Source organism: Tigriopus californicus, chromosome 5, assembly GCF_007210705.1.
Source record: "Tigriopus californicus strain San Diego chromosome 5, Tcal_SD_v2.1, whole genome shotgun sequence".
Classification (NCBI taxonomy): domain Eukaryota; kingdom Metazoa; phylum Arthropoda; class Copepoda; order Harpacticoida; family Harpacticidae; genus Tigriopus; species Tigriopus californicus.
The window spans coordinates 8,251,801-8,274,346 of NC_081444.1; the positions used below are offsets into that span (position 1 = coordinate 8,251,801).

Below are 22,546 nucleotides of genomic sequence, written 5' to 3' on the forward strand. Positions count from 1 at the left end.
TCACAATGCTGCACGCACGTACGTACATGATTATTTGTTTAGTGTATGCGTATGTGTAAGTGTATGATATCCGAGTTCAACGTTTAAAAAAAAGGCAAAGAAGTGGTTGCTAAGCTAGAGATGACTAATCGTGGACGAAATTTAGTGCTCAAACTTGCTCGTCCTAAATTTGAACGAGCTTTTCAAAAATTGCCTACTCTGCTGCGAGAAAAACTTTCCTGTCAAGATGAAATTGAGTGGCTGTCTGTTCGTTCCAAAGGCTTCTGGCAGAAGAATTGCACAACTTCAGACAAATTATCCCCGTGCATATTGCTATCACGTGCCTGAGATAAGATTCGACCTTTAATCTATCGAGTTCTGTCTTATTCTTAATCACCAAGCGTTGCCTACCATGAACCTCATCTTGACTTTGCGTCGCACACCACATCCTTCAGTCGTGCCTCGTTCAAAGCACTGACCAGGATTGATCCCAGGACAGGTGAGTGGAGCATCATCCCTCCTCTCCTCTTTATCCGGGACGGATTGGAGGATCCTTTATTGTCATTCGCTTGTATTGCGTTGCTCGTATTTCACCATTCCCCCCAATAGCTTGTGTGTGTGTGTTCAATTACTACAAGTCTTTTTTCCCCGGATCTTGTTTACAAGCAGCACCTTCACCACCTTCGACGGCCTCGACGGCTTTGCCAGCACGCAACAAGCCATCATGGCCAAAACAAGACAAGCGAAATCACCGCATGGCGTGACCCAGGAACATGCAACAGCCACGAGTCCTATTCGCAATCGACGTGCCCCAACAGGCGGAAGTCCTTTTTCCGATGGGAATAGAAATGCCAATGAGGATGATCACACCCAAGCTCTGCTACCGCAAGAGGTACTTCAGGGAGGGGACCCTGACACACCTTCGAACGAGGCGAAAAGGACGCGAATCCAGTTGCAAGAGCTGTCCATCAAATACCCCGACTACATGGGACAAAGCATGGTGTCCTTTTTGGTATTCCTCATGGCAGCTACGATGAGAGGTGAGCGGATTGGCGAAATATGAATACTGGCCCATACAGATTTGCGTAGTACCTGACATAAGTTCTTCACTGGAGCTGTGTCTTGAACAGAATGGGTAAGAAGAGTCCCGAGGAAAGAGCTCTGGTCAATTTCATCCATCTCTCTAAGTTAACTCGTCTTGAAATCGTGAACTGCCAAAAGTAGGCTGACTTATTGCGCCATAAATTAGAGAATCTCACGATACAGCTCTGGCATAAAGAAATCTTTTCGAACCGCTTGCTCAACCGTCCTGTTGTAATAAATTTGCCCTGTCCAAGGGAGCTTCTTTTTACTAAACTTCACAACGCTAGGCTACACTTTCATCAAACGGATGTTTTTCCAGCAACTTTGGGTTAAAATAGACACCATATACTAGTTATAAAAAGAGGATATGTGAGCCACCCTGCTGTTGTTTTTGCTTTTTTTGTTGGCCAATTCAGCAATAAGAAATAGCGTTTGTTCCTTACTCCTTCACTGGGGTTGCTCTACTATTGGCGTGCTCAAGTCCAATGAAAATTTAAAATGGGATCATTTGCCTTTCGGGCTCAGACGAGGCAGATCTTGCAAAAACGGATAATTGGTAATCGACGTTTAGACTATCTTCGAGCATTGCATGTGGTGTGTATGAAATGTTTTCGAAAAATTACGAGGGCTATGTCACTTATACCGGTATTCCAGGAATAGCTCTTGATATGTGAGGAGTTTGAAAAGAGCCTGAGCTCTCAATTGAAGAGAGACCAGGAAAGCTTGATTTTTTGACATTATCATCTCCAATTTACATACACTTCTTACATTTTTTAACCCAACTTTCATATACAAATAAGAGGCTATTCTCTAAGAGCTGTCTCAACACCCGCTGAACGGCCAATTCAAGCTCATTTTGAGACCCAAACTGATGAAATTCAAGATACCATGAAAAAAACCGATTAAGTGAAAGTGCAACTTCGCACTAGGCCTCTTGAAAAAATTTGAAGCATTCCGTCGAAGTTTTGCCAGATTTTGCAAAAGATTTTGTTGTTGCATATTGATCTTCCATTATGTTTCGCGGTACTTTTGTAAGGGATAGGCTGAATGCGCTGGAGAAATTTCAAGTTTACAGGAAATTAGCTGATTTTTGTTTGTTTATGCCAAAGTAAAGTGTTGCCATTCAAAAAGATCTTTCATTGCATACTGACCATTTTTCAATATCTTAATGATCATATCATATATGAACTGAGTACCGGTTTAGGTGACATACCCCTCGTACAAATACCTTTTCCTGATTCATTCAAAATCGGCATTTATCTCTTTGACAAGAGAGGGTTTGCCTCTTGTGTGAAATAATCGAAGAGGATTTTTTCTCATAACCATTGATCTCGTCCTAAACAAGACATTCAACTTGACACAATTTTCCTACTTACTGTTCATAAATCATAGGAGGAGAATTAGAACTCATTGTTGTCCTTGCGTATATGTAAAGAAGAAACTACCCGAGGGTACTTTTTTCAACCAAGTATCAAGGCTTGAACGTTTTTGATGTCTCATACGAATAACTCTTTCGTAATAATAAAGTTCCTTCATGTGGTTCATGAAACCATAAAGACGATAAAGCCAAGAAATAGCTGACTTTCCTTCTTGAAAAGTAAGATAAAAATATGTTAGTCACGTCAAAATATGAATGTGCTCAAATAAAAGTATTTCAGACAATAGTGGACTATTTTTGAGCAACAAAATGCAGGCACGTTTGATTTCTACATGATATTCATGAAAGGAAATGTCGCCATAAACATGGATGGCCATTTATCAAATACCTATTATTTTTAGGGAACATATACATATCAGTTCCAGGAACTTCATCTTACTTGGTAAATATGAATTGCAATATTCTAAATGGTGTACATCATTAAATCGTACCTATGTGTCAAATAGAACACGGCCTTCGACGTCTCTTGCGCATGAGGCCATTCCTGCGCTTTCGTGTCGATTGTTAGACGTGAAATATTTATGAAATTAATTGAAGTAACCACCCTACTGAATGATAAAATGAGCGAAGCCCATGTCCATTAAAAGGCCATCACCTTACGCGGTCGTTTTCAATAGCAAACCGTCTCACATGTCCTGAGGCTATTTCATATTCTCGGTAAAAGACCACATTTACACATACTACTCGACATTGGTCGCTTTGGAATTGGAGAAATGACATTAAAATTTCATGACCTTCTTTCTTCTTGCATCTCCGTAGCGGATTGGATCTTATTCATGACTTGCTTTTGGAAGAGTCTGGACGTGGCAGATCTGGATGGAGTGTCAAATCCTTCGTCTCCATCTTCTTCCATCTTGAACACTTCTACGAATTCGGCTTCCCAGCATCAGAGGATGGACCTTGTCAGTTCCTCGGAGAGCGGGAATTCAACTTGGAATGCGGAGATCAAGGAAATGTTATCCATGCGCTTAGTTAACCTTGAATACTTTATGATTCCTTCCTTCCTGGTGTCCTACTTATTCTTCTTTGGAATTGGAGGCTTCCTTCATGTAAGTACTTATTGTACATGAAATTACTTATTATACATGTACACTTCTCCGTTGTGACGGGATCCTTGGGGTCCAGCGAGATTGGCCGTGAATAACTTGAATCCTAAGACTCGTACCATTACAACGAGAAATATGCTTACGTTAGGAACTCTTGGCATAAAAGAGGGTAGCTCAAAGAGCCGAAATCTGATCGTGTGTACAGCTAACGTGCTTTAAGGAGGCCTTTCCACTCCGAGAAGCCGAGAAAGAGAGACAGAGAGAGAGTGAACCCCAAAAAACTTTTTCCTCTCTCTCTCTCTCCTCCAAAAGTCTTTGTGTTTAAAAAGGGCCTGAGGAAATGAGATTTCCTATACAAAAGTACAATGTACAATGAGCAGTGTACACAAGCACACACACACACACACACACGTGCCACGTTAAAGTTATCTTGGCGAAGAAGCCCCCTCCAGTCAACAAGTTTGGATTTTTTATTTTATCAATCTCCGGCTAAAAGCCATGATCCAGATACTTATACGACAACCAAAGCCCATATCGTGTGCTCACTAGTGAATAATCATGATGGTTTCTCATGTCCAAACGGCCTCATTGGTTCAGTCAGTCAGTCAGTCACTCGCTCACTTACTCACTCACGTTTGAAGGACTGCATTGATTGGAAGTGACAGGCAGCCCCAAAAAGTTTGTTTAGAGTTACATGGAAAGGCCAAGCGAGTCTTTGAACAGGACAATTGACGGGCTCGTGATCAAAAAGGGCATGTTCGAAAATCATTCCAAGACTTTGTCCCAACAATCTTGTCCCAAAACACGTCAATAAAAGGTGAAATGTAGTCAGCCTTCAGCGTCAAAAATAGCTCAAAGAGGCTTGGATCGAACTGCAAAGTCTGCAAAGTCGCTCCCGTAAATCAAAGATGAAAAACCCCTTGCTCGACACAGTTACAGTAATGGCTGAGGACCCGCCACAAAGACCCAAGCAGTCTAACCATTTGATTGCGTATCATTCGTTAGACCCTTAATGTGGCTTGGACTTGGCTACCCACACCGTCAATTGAGTTGTTGGCTCTCGTTGGCTCATGTGATTAATGCTAGTTATTTCGGTAGTGATTCGAGTTGTCAGAGAAGTACATTCTCGTCACAGCTCTCTTTTTCTCTCTCTCTCTTTCTCTTTCTCGCCATTCATCCTCTCCCTCAAAAAATCTCTACAAATTGCCGCCAACACTACACAGGTCTCTCCGTCACGCTGGGTCTAAGCTAGATTTGCTCAGATAAGATTATCATCAGAATGGGGGCATTTTTTCACTCAGAAAATCAAAACGAACAAGTTTTGGTTTTGATGACATATATAGGTATAACTCATAAAAGTACATAATACATTTTAAAAAGTTTTTAATGCTATTCTCTATGGCTCCTATTGTTGTTTGCACATTGTCCTAATATTTACGAAGGTTCGAATGTATGAGCACAGATTATTTGAATATGTCACTCTCAACAAACTTATTTTTTGGGGATTACCTGAATTTAAAAAGTGCCCCCATATTTATCAAATTTCTTTTCAAATGAACATCATTGCCGACCAAGTGTGCCAATGATGTATGCAAAAGTGTAGAGCTCTTGTAGTAGCGCGATGAAATAAGTATCTTGAGAACCATTTACTGTGCAGTACGTAGGAACCACGTGGTAGGTCATTCGAACCGCGGAGTCTTGCTGCTCTGGACTCTTCCCATTATGTGGCATTAGTTGATGATGTCGATGATTCCAGTCTTTCTATAAGGATTTCTGACTTTTCTTTCGCTCGTTCTTTCCTTCTCTTTCCATTCTCCATATGTGTGTGTATGTGAAAGAGAAAGTAAGTAAGTAACAGTGAGTGAGTGTGTCTCTTTCTCTTTCCAGTTCTGGTATTACGTGAAGCAACGAGAAAATGCCAAAGAGTGGAAATGTCAGCCTAATCATTGGCTCTCACCCAAGTTGGAGCTTCATGAGATCACGGTTGGATTCTTTTCACTCAATATTGGGGCCTTTATATCGGCTTGCTTGGCTTGCTGGGTCATGAATGATGGATACTCGACGCTCTATTTCAACATCAGTGACTATGGATATTTATGGTTTCTACTTCAATGGCCAGCCATATTCATTATGCAGGTAAATTATCCAAGCCAGAGTGAGAACACTTTCCTCGTTCCATATGGGTCCATCCGCCACCGCGGGATATCAGTCTCAAAAAAGGACCAATTTCCGCTCTCAAACCCACGTAGCTCATGATACGAAGTACGTAGTAGAAGCACCAGGCTCAGCTGGCCACACTTGACTCATACTTAAGCTACCAGTGCATGTTTCAAATTAAAGAACCGTTTTGTTGGCACCAAAGGGTCTAATACAGTAATACAGGAAGTCGCTTGGAGAAGGAAACGTCGAAAGCCCACATGATATCTCTCTGGTGATCTCAGAAGTAACGGCGAGCTTGCCTTGGTCCACCTTGTTCGGGTGGGACGGCCCGTCACTCTACTGTATTGCATGTATTCACTTATGGGCTCATCTTCATCAATCACTATCGACTGGTGAAAGGGCTAGAATCAGAGAAATGGCTCAGTCGGTGCAAACCAAACCGAAACATGATTTCACTTCGTCCTCGCATTTTTGCATCGGGAGTTCAGGTCCCCTTAACTCTGCAAATATTGCTGTCGTCAAGCCAAAATTGCTGACATAGATGGCGGTTTACTCCCACCCAGCTAATGTTTGTGTGAGAAGGCGCAAGATATATTGTAGTGCATGTGCTCACTTACTCGCAGGTACCGGGTTTGTTGTCTATCTATGCACTAACGCTGATAGTTGGCCGAGTGACCCGAAATATCATTAAAAGCCGGAAGATAACAGACCCGTTGAAACAATGACGGCCGACAATATGTTATCGTACCTCATACACTATATCTTGGCCTTCTTGTACCCTTAACAAACAGGGACGACCTTCCTTGGTTTCTTCCCTCATGGCTGCTTTGTGGTCTGGATTTTCGTCTCTTTCCTGAGCCTCTTGGTAAGGAGCGAGCATGATTATTCGTGTCGATAAGCCAACCATGCTGGTCTCAATATCGCACTACCTACCGTTCCCACATCCACTGCGCTGTTTCCTCCACAAGAAGTGGGTCGAAGTGCTCGGATATTAAATGTTGAGCTTATTTCTAGTCCGGAGAGTCAAGAATAGAAGCCAAGTGGTCTAATCAGGTTTGTTCCCCGAGATTCGAGGGATAATCTTCATTAACAGTTACCGTTTCCCATGTGCGTTCTCCTCTATCAAAGGAAGGAACATTCGATTCTTTATTAGCTTATCGTATACATGTGTCTTATGCACACAAATTACATGTTGAAAGGCTCGAAAAAAGATCATTGCAGAGGGCGTATGGTTATCTAACTAGCTCATTCTTACATTCATTGTCGTTGTCATATCCGAAGGGTGCTAACTAACTAAAGCTAAGCAACCAACCAACTTGTTCACTCGCTCACTCACTCTCTCACTCATTCACTCGTCGTTGTCGTCGTCATCGTTGTTGAGAATGGGTGAGTTGGCTGAACAAAGCGAAGGCGCCATAACAAAGGAGTATGTTTCGTGTCACTTCCACCCTTGGTTGTCTCATGTCAGTTCCAGTATTATTCTTTATTTGTATAACCAACCACCAGTCAACCCGTCGGCGGGATCTACCATTTATTTGGCCTTCTCTTCAGCCAACAGGCCCAGATTGGTTCCCTCTAAAACGACTAGCACCAAACTCTCCATTCCATCCAAGGACGAGACTAATTCTGGATGAGTTGTGGGCCTTTGGCAGTTTGAAAAATTAAAATGCATGCAATCGCTTGGAGTGGGTGGCTGTTGGTTGCTTTTATTTTTGCTCCTACTATCCAGTTATCTCTGGGACAAATGAAGTTATGTCCAACTCGTCAACTTCAGAGCTTGGAATTCGCTCTTACTCAAGCCACAATTCTTCCAACAGAAACCATGAATGCACACACAATGGATTACTGACCGATCTTGTTAGAGAGCTCAGCTGGGTGAAGGATGAATATTACAACAATATGTACACGTCATACTTTTGGACATGTTTATTTAAGGAGAAAGCGTTGAAACCCTTAAAATATGTAAATTAACACTTCTTAGTTAACAAGGACAGAACTGTCCATTTGAGCTACATGTTGTTCCACATTGTCAAAATTGCACTAAACTTTGGAAGCTCCACTATATTGCAATTTTCTGTGCTCAATTGCTATACTGTACCTGATATTCAAATGCTAAAATCCCGTAAAATAGAAAATGTCTCTTTGCCTCTGATACACTCGAGATAATCGCCAAAGGAAGATTTAGCGTGTTGAAACTAGAGTATTGTTTAAAAACACTACCAATTTTTACCAATTTTGAGCATGGAGAGGATATTGGTAGGAGTAAAACAACAAAGCCTCCAAATATCAAAGGTGCGAAAAGCCATTGTATCTATTTTTGTACTTGTGTGTTCAAGACAATTGAACCTCGAAGGGCCCCTCAGCATCATCTTGATTCTCGTGTCAAGTCTGCGTTATTTCCCATAGATCACCACCACTACTCTACATTCATTCCTCACCCCCTAGTTATTATTCTTGGCACACGTCTCCGTCTAATTATTGACGTAAATAGGCTCTCCTTCATCAGAAGCCTTCAGTGTGCTGGCGGATCCAACTAAAGAAATATGGATGGTGGCGTGCGAGGATAATCAAAATGTGACCTTCAATGGGATTTGTCGGAGCTCTCCTCTCCTCTCCCTCTCCCTTCGTGTCTCTTTCCTCTTTTTCGCTACCAGCCCTCCCGAATCATACCGCAACCTCTGGCTGTTATTGCTGTTGTTGTCGTAGAAGTGGTCGCCGTTGATGTTAAAACAACAGCTCCAGCCAGAGTCTGTTGCTATCGTTGTTGTTGTTGTTGTTGTTGATGATGATGATGATGATGATCTTCGTCCTTTTTTCTTGACTTCCTCGGTTCTATCCCCTGACTTCAAGTCCTCAGTTCAGTTTTTAGAATGCCTAGCTCTCTTGGCCCACTAGTACTAGAGTAGTCTATCTTTTCAAAGTTTTCATATATGCCCATAAACTTGGAACAATCTCGGTCAACTTGGGTCGACAAATCCGCCTGAAATTGGCCTTTCTCTACCAATTTTGTCTTGTTCTTTTGACAGAAAGGCGTCAGGGAAGTCCAAAGGAGGGAGCGCATGCAGCGTCTGTAGGTTTGAAGAGTATGCCCAGAATATAAGTGTAATATCCTCGCAACATCTGCATATGGAAGCCTACCTAAGTAATTCGAAATAGCTACTACTGTAGGGACCCTCCTTGTTGTACGCGCACATGCAACAAGAACGCTCTAGGATTGAGATCGGATTTGAGGATGAAGATAAGTTCACTTGTCATCCAATCCAGCCTTACATAAGTTTGAGAAACAACTAACAGAGCACCAATGGATGACAATACATGGCAGAGAGTTGGTTCCCTCCATTATCGGTGACGTCACAGGAATTAGTACAGACATGGTGGTAAACCTGTACATTCGGCGAGTACATAAAAGAACGTGATATTTGGTTCCGAGTGCCACTTGGATTGTGTGTAGTCTAATTTTCACACGCAAGGGAATGCTAATCAGGTCCCCCCTGGGCCATTGCTGGCGAACAACTGGAATATGGACGGGGAAGCTAAGATCGTGAATTGAAGTCTCTGATTCTGTTCAACGTATTCCGAATTACTTCAAATGGGAACTGCTCCTGGTCGATATGAAAACATGTATCAAGTTTTAGCTCCAGCGAGGGAAACGGTCAAAACGTTGTTTACCAGAAGAGAGCTAGGCTAACTCATTCATTCTGCGTAGTTTAGACAGTAGCCTTTGAAGGGCCATTAGTTCTGAACCAGTCGTTTGCACAAGATTTTAAACACAAAGTTTTAGCAATCAGGGGCAAACCTCATTAGAAGAACAATGTAAACTTGGGCTCAAGGTTGTTGTTTATCAACCTTAGCGTCGTCATCCATATTGCAGACGTTCATGATACTATCAAGAGATTTGGGAGATTTTTTCTTGTGTTATCCGTATCGGATCTCAACTCGATCCAGGCGATATTGGGAATGCGCTCACCATTTTCGAAGCTCTACTGGAATATTCATCATTGCAATAGCGGATGATCCGCCATCAAATGTGACTTGACTCTAGCGATTTAGCAAACGAAATGTTTCATTCGAGATGGAGCAAAATGTTCAGTGGCCTTTGCTCAGCGTTTCTTTTGGCCTCTCAAAATCATCGAGCTCCTCATTATTGGGCGTTGGTCGGTCATGCGTTGACTGACTCTTTGCCACCATGGCAGAAAGTGGAAACCTCGTATCTCAGATCCTCTTCACATTTTCCTGGAACACGGGTACTTTTGGCAAGTTGTTTTATTGGCCTTTTCCTACTGTCAAGCTTGCCTATGCCTGGACGGCGGGCAGCCTTCAAGAGGGACACGGACAAACAAATGTCCTCCAAAGGATTGGTGTTGTTTTCATCGTGTAAAGGGATAGGCGATGTTCTTTTGGTGGGACCTAACTTGCCCGACCTGCGTGCTTCGGAGGAATAAACCTCAGACACCACAAAGAATATTGGTCGGAGAAGGAAACCACCATAAGCGAGACCATTAATAAGCGAGGTCCGTGGCTTAGCTGGTTAGTGGTCAAAAACTACAATTGGTGACCGAAATAAACGCACTAACCAATTATTTCGGATGGAATCCAAAACGCGCAGACTCACTCGTTCTCTCGCCCTACGTATTTCATACGCACATGAGCATTTGTCTCTTGGTCGTTTTAGAACTCGTGAAAGCTTTCCTCGTAATTTGATCGAACTTCGAGAAACTATTTAAGTGTTCCTACCCATTCTCAGAGTTGGCCTTTCTCATAATTTGAGCTCCTTGGGGCTCCAATTTAAAATTATGGGAGCTAACGTTCTCATGTTTTCAAGACTACTTTTGTTACAATTCAATTATTTGTTGGAAAATGTTCTTTCATTCTTCGAGCGGTTCCAGGTGGGATGAAAGTACTCCGAGTTCATTGATGTGGTAATTTCTCCAAAGCAAGCTGTTTTCAGCCCATTCGCATTCTCCAATACCGAAGTGTACCAATTAATTGGAATAAGGAAATACCTCGTGCAAGGAATGCTGATCCAGAAGTAAAGCACATTGCTTCCTCCGGGATTAGATCTTAAACCCCCATTTCCAAGGCTTCGAGGTCTCTCCAGAACAAGGCATCTTTTGTCACAGATCCTTCAACAACCGTCACTGGTTCTCTTGAGTGACATTTAGACTCTGAGCCTCCATTATTTGAAATGTTTGTTTCAATCCAGACAACGCTTTTCTCTGTATGAGTGAATTGATTGATTTTACCAATCATGGAGTGACGGATTTCCTTCGATGGTTGGATATTATCTGGTTTTGATTGGATACTCTAAACTTCAACGGCTTTTCGTGTGGAATCTCATCCAAATGCATTTCCTCCATCGACGCACAATATTGTTCAATCATACAAACAAAGCATGTGATTTCTAGTTGAGGGTAAAATTCTCTGAAATGTGGTTTACTATTCAGAACTTTGTAAGAGTTATTGTTCGTGGTTACTGAGAAGAATGGAACCATCTAAATCTGAATATGACCGTGCACGGACTGTTCGAAGCTAAGTTGGCGTTGGAAGCGGAGTTGCTACTGCTGCTGCTGCTGCTGCTGCTACTGTTGCCGCTGACTTAAGTCGGATGGAATTCTACCCAAGGTCCCTTCTATCATGGAAATCCGACGTACCTAACTTACAGTAGAGATGTTTCGAATATCAAAAGGGAGGGAAAGAGTCGGATGGACATTCGGCAGATGACACTCACTCAAATAGATTGGTTTGGTTTTTTAAAACCAGCACTATTTTACAGGACAGTCTTTGTCAATTGTACATTGTTGGCTGTTTAATATGTAGGTGGCTTTCTGCGTTGTTTAACTGTCCGGCTCAAATTGTAAAGATTTAAGGCAATCGAGCGGGATAAAGCTCAACGGTCTGTCTATCCCTATCCTATTTGACGAAACTGGAACGGCCAAGGACAGGTCTCTCCATCGAGTAGGGGCAATTTTAAGCGCTAGAAGGAAAATTGAAGGGGGATGAGCTGCTCTCCATCTATTATAACAAACCTCTCTGACCACAAGTGGTATAACCCTTGGTACCACCACATACCCTGCAGGTCCACGAGGCCCATGGAGCAGATGAAGGACGAGAATTGGGAAGCAAAGGAAGAGAAGGAAAAGCAGGAGAAGGAGGAGGAGAATGGGCCTTCTTGCCTTGAGTGATTTGAGTGTCTGCGTATTGTTCTTTCAAGGGCCTTTTCTCTCGCTCAACGCTGTGTAAGAGGGAGGGGGAAGGCCTCGATTACGCACGAAGAGCGGCCCTGACTACTCGTCAATGTGCTCGTTAAATTCTCAAGCGCACTACCAACTCACTAGTTGTCTTTACAAAAAGGTACTAAGAGTAGCATAGCAGCTACCGATGGATGGATGGATGGATGGATAGTTAGGTATTCGAGATGATCACGGCTCTCCTTTGTGTGTGGCTCTTCTTCTCACTTTTTTGTTATTTCCTCGTTGTTGCAGTAGACGTCTCTTGGAAAACCATTCCAGTTTCTCCTCAACTCGGGCTCATTTTGGTGTAAAACTTTTGAAATAATTAGGGCACCATGGCACATTGCTTATGATTTGATCACATCGCTGTTGCGTACTCTATAAATTGATGTTAGTTTCTTTTTTTCTAACTCTCGGAAACAAAAATCTTCCGATCCAATTAAAGCACAAATTAATTGCAAATGTCAATTCAAGTTTAACCCAAGAATTCAGCTGACTCATACTTGCTCAAGATATTACAACCAAATCTCATCTTTTTATTGGCTTGTGAATATCATCTAGTGGTTGACACGCTCAAGCCCTCAAGGTGATGAGCCATTAATGAACGTATAGTTGACCTCTCAATGTTCACCACATGTAGCTCTACCTGTTGGCGGATGAAATTAAAAACACAGCAATAGTATGACAAGGGTATCATTTTTAATGCTCGAATTGACCGTAACAGAGACAATACTTCAGCAATCTTTTATGCATTAATTCCATTGTCATCATCAATAAAACCATCTTACGGCAAATCGGATGAATCCGAACAAGAAACAAAGCCTGTAAAATAAAACGCGATCAAGCAAAAACCATGTTGGATGAATGAACAAGACAAACAGAATGAAAGAGCAAGCGTGTTATTGATGTTTGCGTTCGCCAAAAGGATTTATTACGCCAAATCCGATGACCAACGATTGCGCAAGGAGAAAGGTTGGAAATAGCTAGATTTGGACAGAATTTGGACAGCGTTACGGATAGAGACCCAATTTAGAATCAACATCGAAAACGTTGACAACCAAAGAATGATTCACGCATTCTCACTGGGTATGACCAATAAACAAATCGACATTTCTTTCCTCGTTGAACACAAATTGACCGAATTCAACAATATCACAATTTACCGTACTATATTTTTGGCGTCCTGCGTTTCATGTTTTAATCGTCAATGAGATATCTTCCCTATTAAAGGGCAAGCCAGATCTGCCAACCTGTAATTCGTTGTTGAGGCACATATTCGGACATTTAGGCAAGCGATGGTACCAGCAAACAAACTTGCCTGCCAATGCCAGTGATGCAAAATTGGCTTTTCAAACTAGCATTAACGAAGCTGACCTTTCCTCATGTAGCAATGTGAAAGAAGGGTCAGCTTCTCAAAAACGTGTTTGAAACCCCAAACTTGCATCACTGACACTGGTACCAGCAAACAAACGAACCTGACAGAGCTTGCCTAAATGTCCCCATTGCACCAGATTAAAGATGAATTTGAATAATGAATCTTTCATTTAGTATACCAATGGGGATTACATTCCCAACAACGGCTATTAAATAGGACAGTAATGACAAAATTACTAGTAACAAAATTACACAAAACTTCGCTCTTTTTCAAAAAAGTAAATGTAATCTAATTAAATTCAAGATGTTGTAATTGTAACGATCCCCCCCCAAAAAACAAATAATACTCGTTAATTGCTCCTTTTTTACCACTTTTTTGTTCTCGCAGAGCAACTGAAAGAAACTTCAACCTTAAAACCCCAGAAATTGCCAAATGCCAAAAACTATTGGCTTATAAAAAACCTAAGTGGAAAGGACTACGCAAAAATTTGTGCTTGTCCATTAGCACCAAGAACTTGCATTTGCAATGCTTCAGAGCTACTGTAAACTGTCACCACGGTTAAAGTCTCCCCAATGGAATGCACGGTTGGACGAAAGCACCCGCTTTAGAGAAAAGTTGTAAAATAGTTTGTTGACAGGAAATCGGCCTTTGGCGGCTTGAGTATGTTACAACGAATTACTCAATTTTCACATTTTCATGGACCGTGTGTACACAAGTGATTGGGGAAGCTTGAAAACATGAGAATTTCTGATTGATTATTAACTTGAAAATTTTTCATCATGATTTTCAGTGAGTGCATATTCGAGTTTTTTTCTTTTGTTAAAATTTGTCCTATAGGTATTGTTGGCCATATAGATTTTAGGAAATGTAACTAACTAATAGCACTATGACATTTTTACGTCAAATGGTTATGCGATGACTTACTCATTTTGGCTAAACCAATTGAAAATGTAATCCGTGCCTTCCTTTAAGTAACAACTAATGCGTGCGAATAAATCTAACTTTGAACTTCAAACCAACATTTAAAATATATGCAATAACTCCCATAAATATGAACGTCATTATAATTCCTATGATCTGCCACCAAGACAAAACACGAGAATTCTCATTATAGTACATATCTGGCCTGAATAGGTTGAAAGTTGCCTTGGAAAATTATCCCAATATTTCGAAAACCTTGTCAGCACCAAGCGATCTCCCATTTGACAACAGCTGTATCAAGCCACTTATCATTGTTGTTGTCGTTGTTGTTGATAATGTTAACGTGGTAATGGTGATGGTTGGTCATCTAGGTTGTAGTTTATAATCGGCAAAGGGGTTTCTTTGGCCACTGACGACTCTCTCGAACTGTGTTTGCACGTTTGATCTTTCTGATGGAGTTTGACTGAAAGTTTCAGCCTCACTAAGAATGAATGATCAACTCAAATGACTACATGGTGTGTGGTAGTTTTCATTTCAGCTTGACTTGGGGATACTTAAAACTATGAACCCCAGGGATATGGACGGGGATGCTTGGATCGAAAATTGGCATTCCGGAATCGAGCCAACCCATCGCGTTCTTGTTCATTTGAGACTGGTCCCAGGTCGCAAAAGCAACTACATATTTCAATTTCCACCTCAATCGAACAATTCAATTAAAACCTATGGCCTCTCAAAGCTCATTACACAACTCTTCATAAAATAAATGGGCTACCCCTCTTGCAGTAGTTGTTTACCACGGAGAGCTAAATTTCGCCCCAGGGTGGCCTTGAAGCTGAGTGTTTGCAACCAACCTCTGCCATTATACCTACTTGGGACTTTTGACTAAAACCAGAAGAAGCTCGAAATCCTATTAGGCTTTCGTTTATTCTTTAAACAATATTTGCCACTCGATATTTAGCCTCAAAATGCACTTATTCAAAAATATCTTATCATTTCTATGGAACGTAGAGTGATTATGGTCAATTTTGATCAGACTCGATCTACCACTTTTTAGCAGTGTTATGGCAATAAGTCTACGACCTAAAAGCTCATTTGAAATGAGGTTAATGAAACCCCTTTTTCACGCTCGTGCCATCCTTGGCGAACAATACTTCAACTCTTTTGATTGCCTGTTTGAGGCAAATATTCGTAAAACAATAGTATTAATGAAGCTCCAGTGAGCTCAAGGTTAATGCATTCAAACTGACCGATCCTAATTACAAACTACGAGTTATAGCTTAATGTGAACTGCACACAAAAAGCCACTTTAAATCAATCTTTTGTGAGAAAGGGGAAGGGGGTCAAAAGATATTTCAATTTCATGAGTTGAATATTTTAAAACAAAAGTTAGCAAATGGTTCGGGTTTGAGGAGCTAAATGCCGTTTAAGAATTTTAAACGTGTTGCACTCTGAATTGGATCATGCATAATTAATTTTCAATCTCGTCACAAGCTCCCAAAAAATTAGGAAGTATTATTAGTTCCTTATTTACATCGACCGATTGTATTATTTCCTTCGCAAAGTCAGTTGAATTCAATGTTACATGGAGCCATTTCTAGTTCATCTGATTTCTGACATTGCTTTAGATCACAGAGCTAGAACAGTTTTTAAGAAATAAGTCTTTATTGTTGCTGGAGTCTGGCCGGGATATTGCGTTGCTATAGCCCGTCTTTCTAATGAAAATAAAAGTGTATTATTCCAAACCAAACCTATTTCTTCTCTAGGATTACTTGACTTACTGGATTCACCGGATCTACCACATGCCGTTTTTGTACAAGCATTTCCATAAACTTCATCATACCTACAAGCACCCAACTGCTTTCTCTGTGACTGCCATCCATCCCTTTGAGTTTGTGTCCATTCAATGCATCTACATCTCGCCGATATTCACCTTCCCAGTTCATTGGGGTAAGTAATCAAAAATTGAAAAAAGTGACAACTTCTTGCCAAAGACAAGCATCTCTAGCAAAGAACATTATTACAATGGCTGCTTCGATAATAGTCTAAAAGAAAAAGCAACTTGTTGCTATCGCAGTTTCATGTAAAAGAACTTTTTAAGTTTCAACGTGAGACTATTTGCCCCACCATAGTGCACGGTTTTAGTTTACTTACTCCTCTAAGACTGCTTCGAATCGCGTCTTTGTATCGGGAATGGAATGCACAAGGCAATACGTTAAAGCAACAAAGGCGATCAAGAGTTAACAACAAAAAAGTAAAACATAAAGGAATACACACTGAAGAATACACAAGTTCTGAAGTGTTTAGAAGTAGGGAGAAAAAGAAAATGAACATACCTTTTACCGTACCTTAGATGCAATCATCTTTTCATTGTCTCAACGCCATGAATTAGAAATGAAAGGTAGCAAAATATGCAAGAAGTTCATTGAGTCAAAACAAAACCACATGGTTTGAAAAAATCTCCAAAATTCAAGCCAAAGAGAACCCGTAGACACTTACCTATAGCAAGAGCTGCTTTTCTACACTAGAAAAATAAGATAGCCAATAAGATGGAATATTACCAAGTAAAAGAGGGTTTGAACTCTCTTTTGCAAGAAAAGTTTTAAAAGTTTGGACCAGAAGATACGACAATTTTCTCATGTATCAACCAAATAAAAAAGCATCTATTTTTGAAAACACTTGAAAAAAAACATGTTGAGTTTTGCTGCTGTAACAAAAAAATTGATTTCCAAATTCGCATTTGGCGCCTAAACTCCACATTAGTCTATACCTCGGAATAATCCATGAAATGAAATTAATACCAAAAACATGTTTAAAAGACCTGGCAAAACCATTTCTGAAGCTCAAAATGGAGGAAAATGTAAGCAATATTTGTAGAAATATTCATTTTAATTCTGCACATACGTTGTACATGGAAAATTGCAGAAAAATTGTCAATTCTTGCAAAATGGGAAAATATAACTCTTAAAATCGGTCTTTTAATTTTGTTTGCTGCTATAGTGAAGACATCCACATAACTGTTTATATTGAACTTTAACAAGAGTATACTTCTCGGCGCTTAAGCTTTGTATGATAGTTGGTCTGCCAACGAATTTGAGTTAGCAAACCAGCCTAGCCCATGAAAGAGGACTAGATCTGAAATGTTAAGTCCAATATGAAACCTGCTAACGGATCAGCGCCCACGTATTCGTTGCGGATATTAGAAAGCAACAAATAAAACTAAAAAGAACCCAGAAAGAAAAGAGAAGAACTCCTTTCTTCGAGCAAGCCAAGATTTTTAAGAAAAAGCTCTTAGATGCTTTTAAAAAAAAGGTACTTGACCCATTTGATTAACTTGCATTGATATAATTTTTGCAAAACAAACCTTTTTTCTATAATAACCTGTATTTTCTATTTTTCTTCTTTTGGTGCATTTAGTAAAAAATGGATTTGAAAATTAGAGGATGCTAATTCATATAAGACTACCAAGTAGGCTCCATTGAGTTGCTCTAACAGTCTACTTGAACCTTGGACATTTCGCCTATAAACTAATGTTGTATCATTAGCGTAGGAAAAGATATTGGCAGAGCAATGAATATTATGAAAAACATGGCCCAAAATTGATTGCCTCAGAACAGTCGACCTGGTATCACGTGTCAGTAAAGGAATCTTTCAATCCCTTTCCCGTGCAGCCCGTTAGCAAACGACTATAATCTGCTCTATTAAAAGCCTTGACAAAGTCGATAAAGATTAGTCCATCACGTGCAAAATAGTTAAGAGCTTAAAATGATTTATAAGGTGCGGGTTGTGGGACATGTCTCTTCAACCTTACATTCAACACTTAAAAAGGGGACAATTTGTGAACTCAGCCTTTCAGACTATTTGTACCTGTAATTGCCACAGGGAATATAATGCCTTAAGAATAAAGAAAGTGCGAGGATTCTTTATTTCGACGACCTGATTGTATGGTACATATTTACAATTTCTGGAGTTCTACGGAATGTTGCAAGATGTGACAATGAAACACTATCCACTCAAAAATACGAGCGTTCACTTCTCGCTGCAATCTGCAATTGTCTAAGGTCGAGTGTATGATGTTGGCGTACGAAGGATTAGTCTCAGAGCGTGTCAAATATCAAAAGAATGAGCCACGAAAACAGAATGTGTCTCTTGAAACCAATGTTTGACCGGGCCTAGCACACTTGATCATGTTGTAATGCTTCTCAAACTTGCTATTTAGTCCATCAGTACTGTCGTCAAACCATGAGTTGTTTGCAAGAACTGACAGATAACCTGGTGGCAATCTGTTAAGGTACTGAATATCAAAGTAGTCTATAACAATTAAAAAGTAAATCGAATCATTATTTTACTGAAAACAGAGTAATGGAAATTAATCACATCGAGAAAGTATTCGACACAGGCCTACGAACTATTCAGCTATAGCTTTTTCAATTCCTTTTTGCACTCTATGCTACACTGATTCTGTATTTAGTCTTTATTAGGATCAAGGCCAATCGTGCTTGTGCGTTCTATGCAATGTTTCTGATGATTAATGGTTGTTCAAGGCGAGTAGGATCTCAGCTTTGAGGCTCTAGGTAAGCCAAAGTATCTAAAATACCTCTTATTGAGACTCTCATGAATGAAATGCAGCGATCAGAACCATCACCCTTAGCTGCTCTGAAGACCACCTTTAGTAGTATCAGGCAAACGAAACTAATTAGAGCGAGCCAAGATCCCCGTACTCATTTCTCTTCTCTTTTTCCTTCCAAATGAGAAAGAAAACTGAGGCCAGCCACATCTTTAAGAGGGAACTCGAACACATATACTGTACAGCAGATGAAAAAACCAAGAAAAAAAAAGAAATAGGCTCCAATTCATCTTACGTGTGAGCTTCATGAAGTTTAAGGAAAAGGAACAGAGTCTGGCTAGAACGGTTTCTTGTTGAGCAATTTAGCGATAATCGATCTAACCCGTAACCGGAACATTTTGGAGTTTTTTGACACTTTTCTCACGTGTTATTCTAGATTGTAGAAGACACTTACCGAGGAACATACGAATCATAATCTATAACAGTGTCCGTGTATAAAGTAGCACAGAGGCTCTTGAAGCTGAACTAAGACACACGTGCTTTTAGTGATGTAGACTAACAACGGAAGAGAAAATTTCTTATTACCAGAACCATTCATCTTTTCGAAAATTAGCATCAAATATGGTCAAAAGATCTGATTGTCAAAATAGATTAACTTGGCCAAATTTGGCCCCCAAGCTTCCTTAGGGTACTCAAGAGAGGTATGGAGTTATAACCACATAAAATTTCAATCTTCGATCTCCTCTCGGTTAGCCACTTGAGCTTTTAACGATGTAAATTTGGGGCCGCTTGGGCCGGAAACCCGTTCATGGTCCATACTTCTAGAGGTCCGTGACAAGGATTACTACGATCCTATACAGGGTTGGAAACTGATTATCCCTCGTTAACAATTCTAACAGTCGCACGTGAAGCTGTGCTGGAAGTAAATTCGAAACTTGATCGGGATGTTGAAGTTCCAGAGAATGGAAGTTAGAGCGACTTTCAACCAAATCAGATAAAAATTGAAAGGACACTGATAAGCTCCATCATTCGCTATACATGACGGGAAGGCATGGATCGATTGTGGGCCAAATAGGGTTTTTCCCAACGGCAATTCGGTCAAATATCCGGTTACAAGTACTGACGGATGCGTATCCATTTTATCAAACGGTTATTATAACGTTATATATGTGGTTTCTTTCAAGCTAAGCGACTACCACATTATCGAAAAATCGGTATTCGGCAGCGATCACTTTCGGACTGCCACAACGAGCGAGCATGTGCCTCCATCAGGGTTTTCACAACGAGCATGTACACATGTACAGTACGGTGTGTACACTGGCTTGGCTGCCCACATTGGAAGACGTTGGGGGACAATCCTTTCGAAACTGCTTTAGGAACCTCCCTTATGACACTCTGAGCACTTGAGGAGAATAGGCCCATGCAATCCGACTTAGCCAGCCATCAATTAAAGGACCATTTTGATTCCATTAGGGTCCGTTGAACCTCAAAGGCTAATCGGCACGGAATCGACGAAGGTGGCAAGATTTACGGACCCTTTTAAGTCTCTATACATGGTTAGAGCCTTGTGACAAATTTGGGAGATTCATTATGCCAATTATATTGAAGACGATAAACGGATTCCTCAATGGGCTTATGTTTTAAGGAACACCTTTGAAAAATTGGGAGATATAAGTGCATGTAGACTAAAAAAGACTAAGTATTTCATCATTTTTAAGTGCTCTAAAAGGGCGAAAAAATCGCCATGCTTCTACGACTAACTTTACCGACTTCTCAATTGTGTCAGGCTAGGAACGAAAGATCAGAAGGATACACACTTGCACGTTCCATCTTTGGATTTCACATTCGTCAGGTCTGATCCAGATTGGAATTCCCCAGGCAGGAGGCACTTTACTCGGCTCTCTTTCCTTCTTCTCTGTATCTTGAATCTATCTAACACGACTCGTGGTCTGGGCCGAGGAAAAAAGACACTGATTCAATAGTCCCATTCCCTCCAATATTATGACACGCACACCTTCCTGCTTTGCTTCTCTCGGTGGGCCGATCAAGATTTTCATTTATTTTCCTCCTACTCTCTCTCTCTCTTTTGGCCTTTTTCAGTGCCCTACACGTTCATCCTTTTGTACACGTACTACCACGGAATCATTGACCATTCAGGGATCAATTTCAAACGCCATTGGTGGCAGCCCTGGCAACCGGATTGTATCTTTCACGACAACCACCACCAATACTTTCACGTCAATTTTGGATTCAATATCAGATTTTGGGACAAGGTGAGTGAGTACTGAGCGTGAGTCTTCCAGATTCAAAGTACGTTGATCTCAGGATCGTCTCCATCCAGGAGAGTACGGATGGGTCCAAGGGAGGGTAGCCCGGCGAGATTTAGTGTGGACAACAACTCAGAAGTCCTAATGAGTGACTGTTATCATGCCATGCATGAAGTTGACACACATGAGCGAGTGGCAAGTGAGCCACTGACTGCATCCTGCTCTACATACTATGGTACACAGAGCAACGTGCATGTGCATGTGTGTGGTGCAAATTGTTTGAACAAGTATTGTATTTCATACACGGAGCTTGGAGCATGAAGTTCCATGTCGTAGAAGTACACATTCTGGCGCTCGCTAGAGCTTGTGATTAATTCCCGTCTCTTTTCTTGTTCATTAAGTTTCACGGGACCCATCGGAGGAAAGATAGAGTCTACACCGAGGACATTTTTTGGGGCACAGGCAAGGAGATGGACAAGTTGAGCCCCCAGGAAATCCAGGCTGATTTGGCCGAGAGGAACGCCGAAAATCCGTTGGCTTATCACGATAACAAAATGGCCTTCCGTCTTTCCCAGAGCGAATTGCAAAACTTCGTCATGTCTTCCAATGACAAAAAGTAGACCCAAGTGGAAAAATGAAGAGAGAAAAAAATACCGTCCAAATAATTGCAATGATCAAAAGAAAAAAAATAAAACGGAATTATGTTCGAAAAATAGTGCATAGCTGCATTAGTTCACCACTTACGTTCGTATCGCCAAAAAATGAAGGACAAATCAGACAGGTCAAAGGCATTCTAGAAACCCAATGGCTTCCTCAACAATAGGATAAGGTCAAACATTTGAATGAATCATTATTGGTCAAAGTTGGTTGCTTAACACGGTTGAGAAAAAAGGAAATTTGCCAAGGTGAAACTATGATCGTATATACGGGCACTTTTTGAAATTAGGAGACTAAAAGGAACAAGTTTGTTCTTGGTAGTCATGTGCGTCCAAAAAGGTACATTTTTTACTTCAAAACACAATACTTTTTAAATCCTTCTTGTGTTAAGTTCATTTTTTGACATTGTCATTAAAGAAAATTGATTGACCGGTTGCTCAACTATATTACTTTTGAGACATCAAAGTTGCCAAATGATTTGGACCTCTTCCAACTAATTTTGAGCAACAGATATGTGGTAAATCTCGTTCAAATGTCAGAATGAGGTGCCCAACCATCCAAAATAAAAGAAAGCACCAAAAAAAAGGGGTTTGTCTTAAATACTTGAAGTCCAATTTGAAGCATATTTTTAACTTTTTCGAACTACTAAGCATAAATATGTCACCATAATGAAGCTCATTCTTTTTGGTCTCCTAATTTCATAAAGTGCCCCTATATACGACTTTAGTTTCGTCTTGGCAAGTTTCCCTTTTCCTCGACCGTGATCGGATATTGTTCCACATCAAGCCAGAAACACAAATATGATGTGAGTTAGGCCAACGAATAT

At 40.7% G+C, this 22,546-nt stretch overlaps 1 protein-coding gene across 1 annotated transcript; it reads left to right on the forward strand.

Moving 5' to 3' along the window:
- The first annotated feature begins 324 nt into the window (after nt 1-324).
- Nucleotides 325-21,778, forward strand: LOC131880675 (uncharacterized). The gene is made up of 7 exons (XM_059227358.1): nt 325-478; nt 649-1,019; nt 3,260-3,549; nt 5,434-5,682; nt 15,996-16,179; nt 20,897-21,069; nt 21,465-21,778. Exons 2-7 carry the CDS (start codon nt 704-706, stop codon nt 21,681-21,683), a joined length of 1,431 nt encoding a protein of 476 aa, XP_059083341.1. The 5' UTR covers nt 325-478; nt 649-703; the 3' UTR covers nt 21,684-21,778.
- Nucleotides 21,779-22,546: the final 768 nt, after the last annotated feature.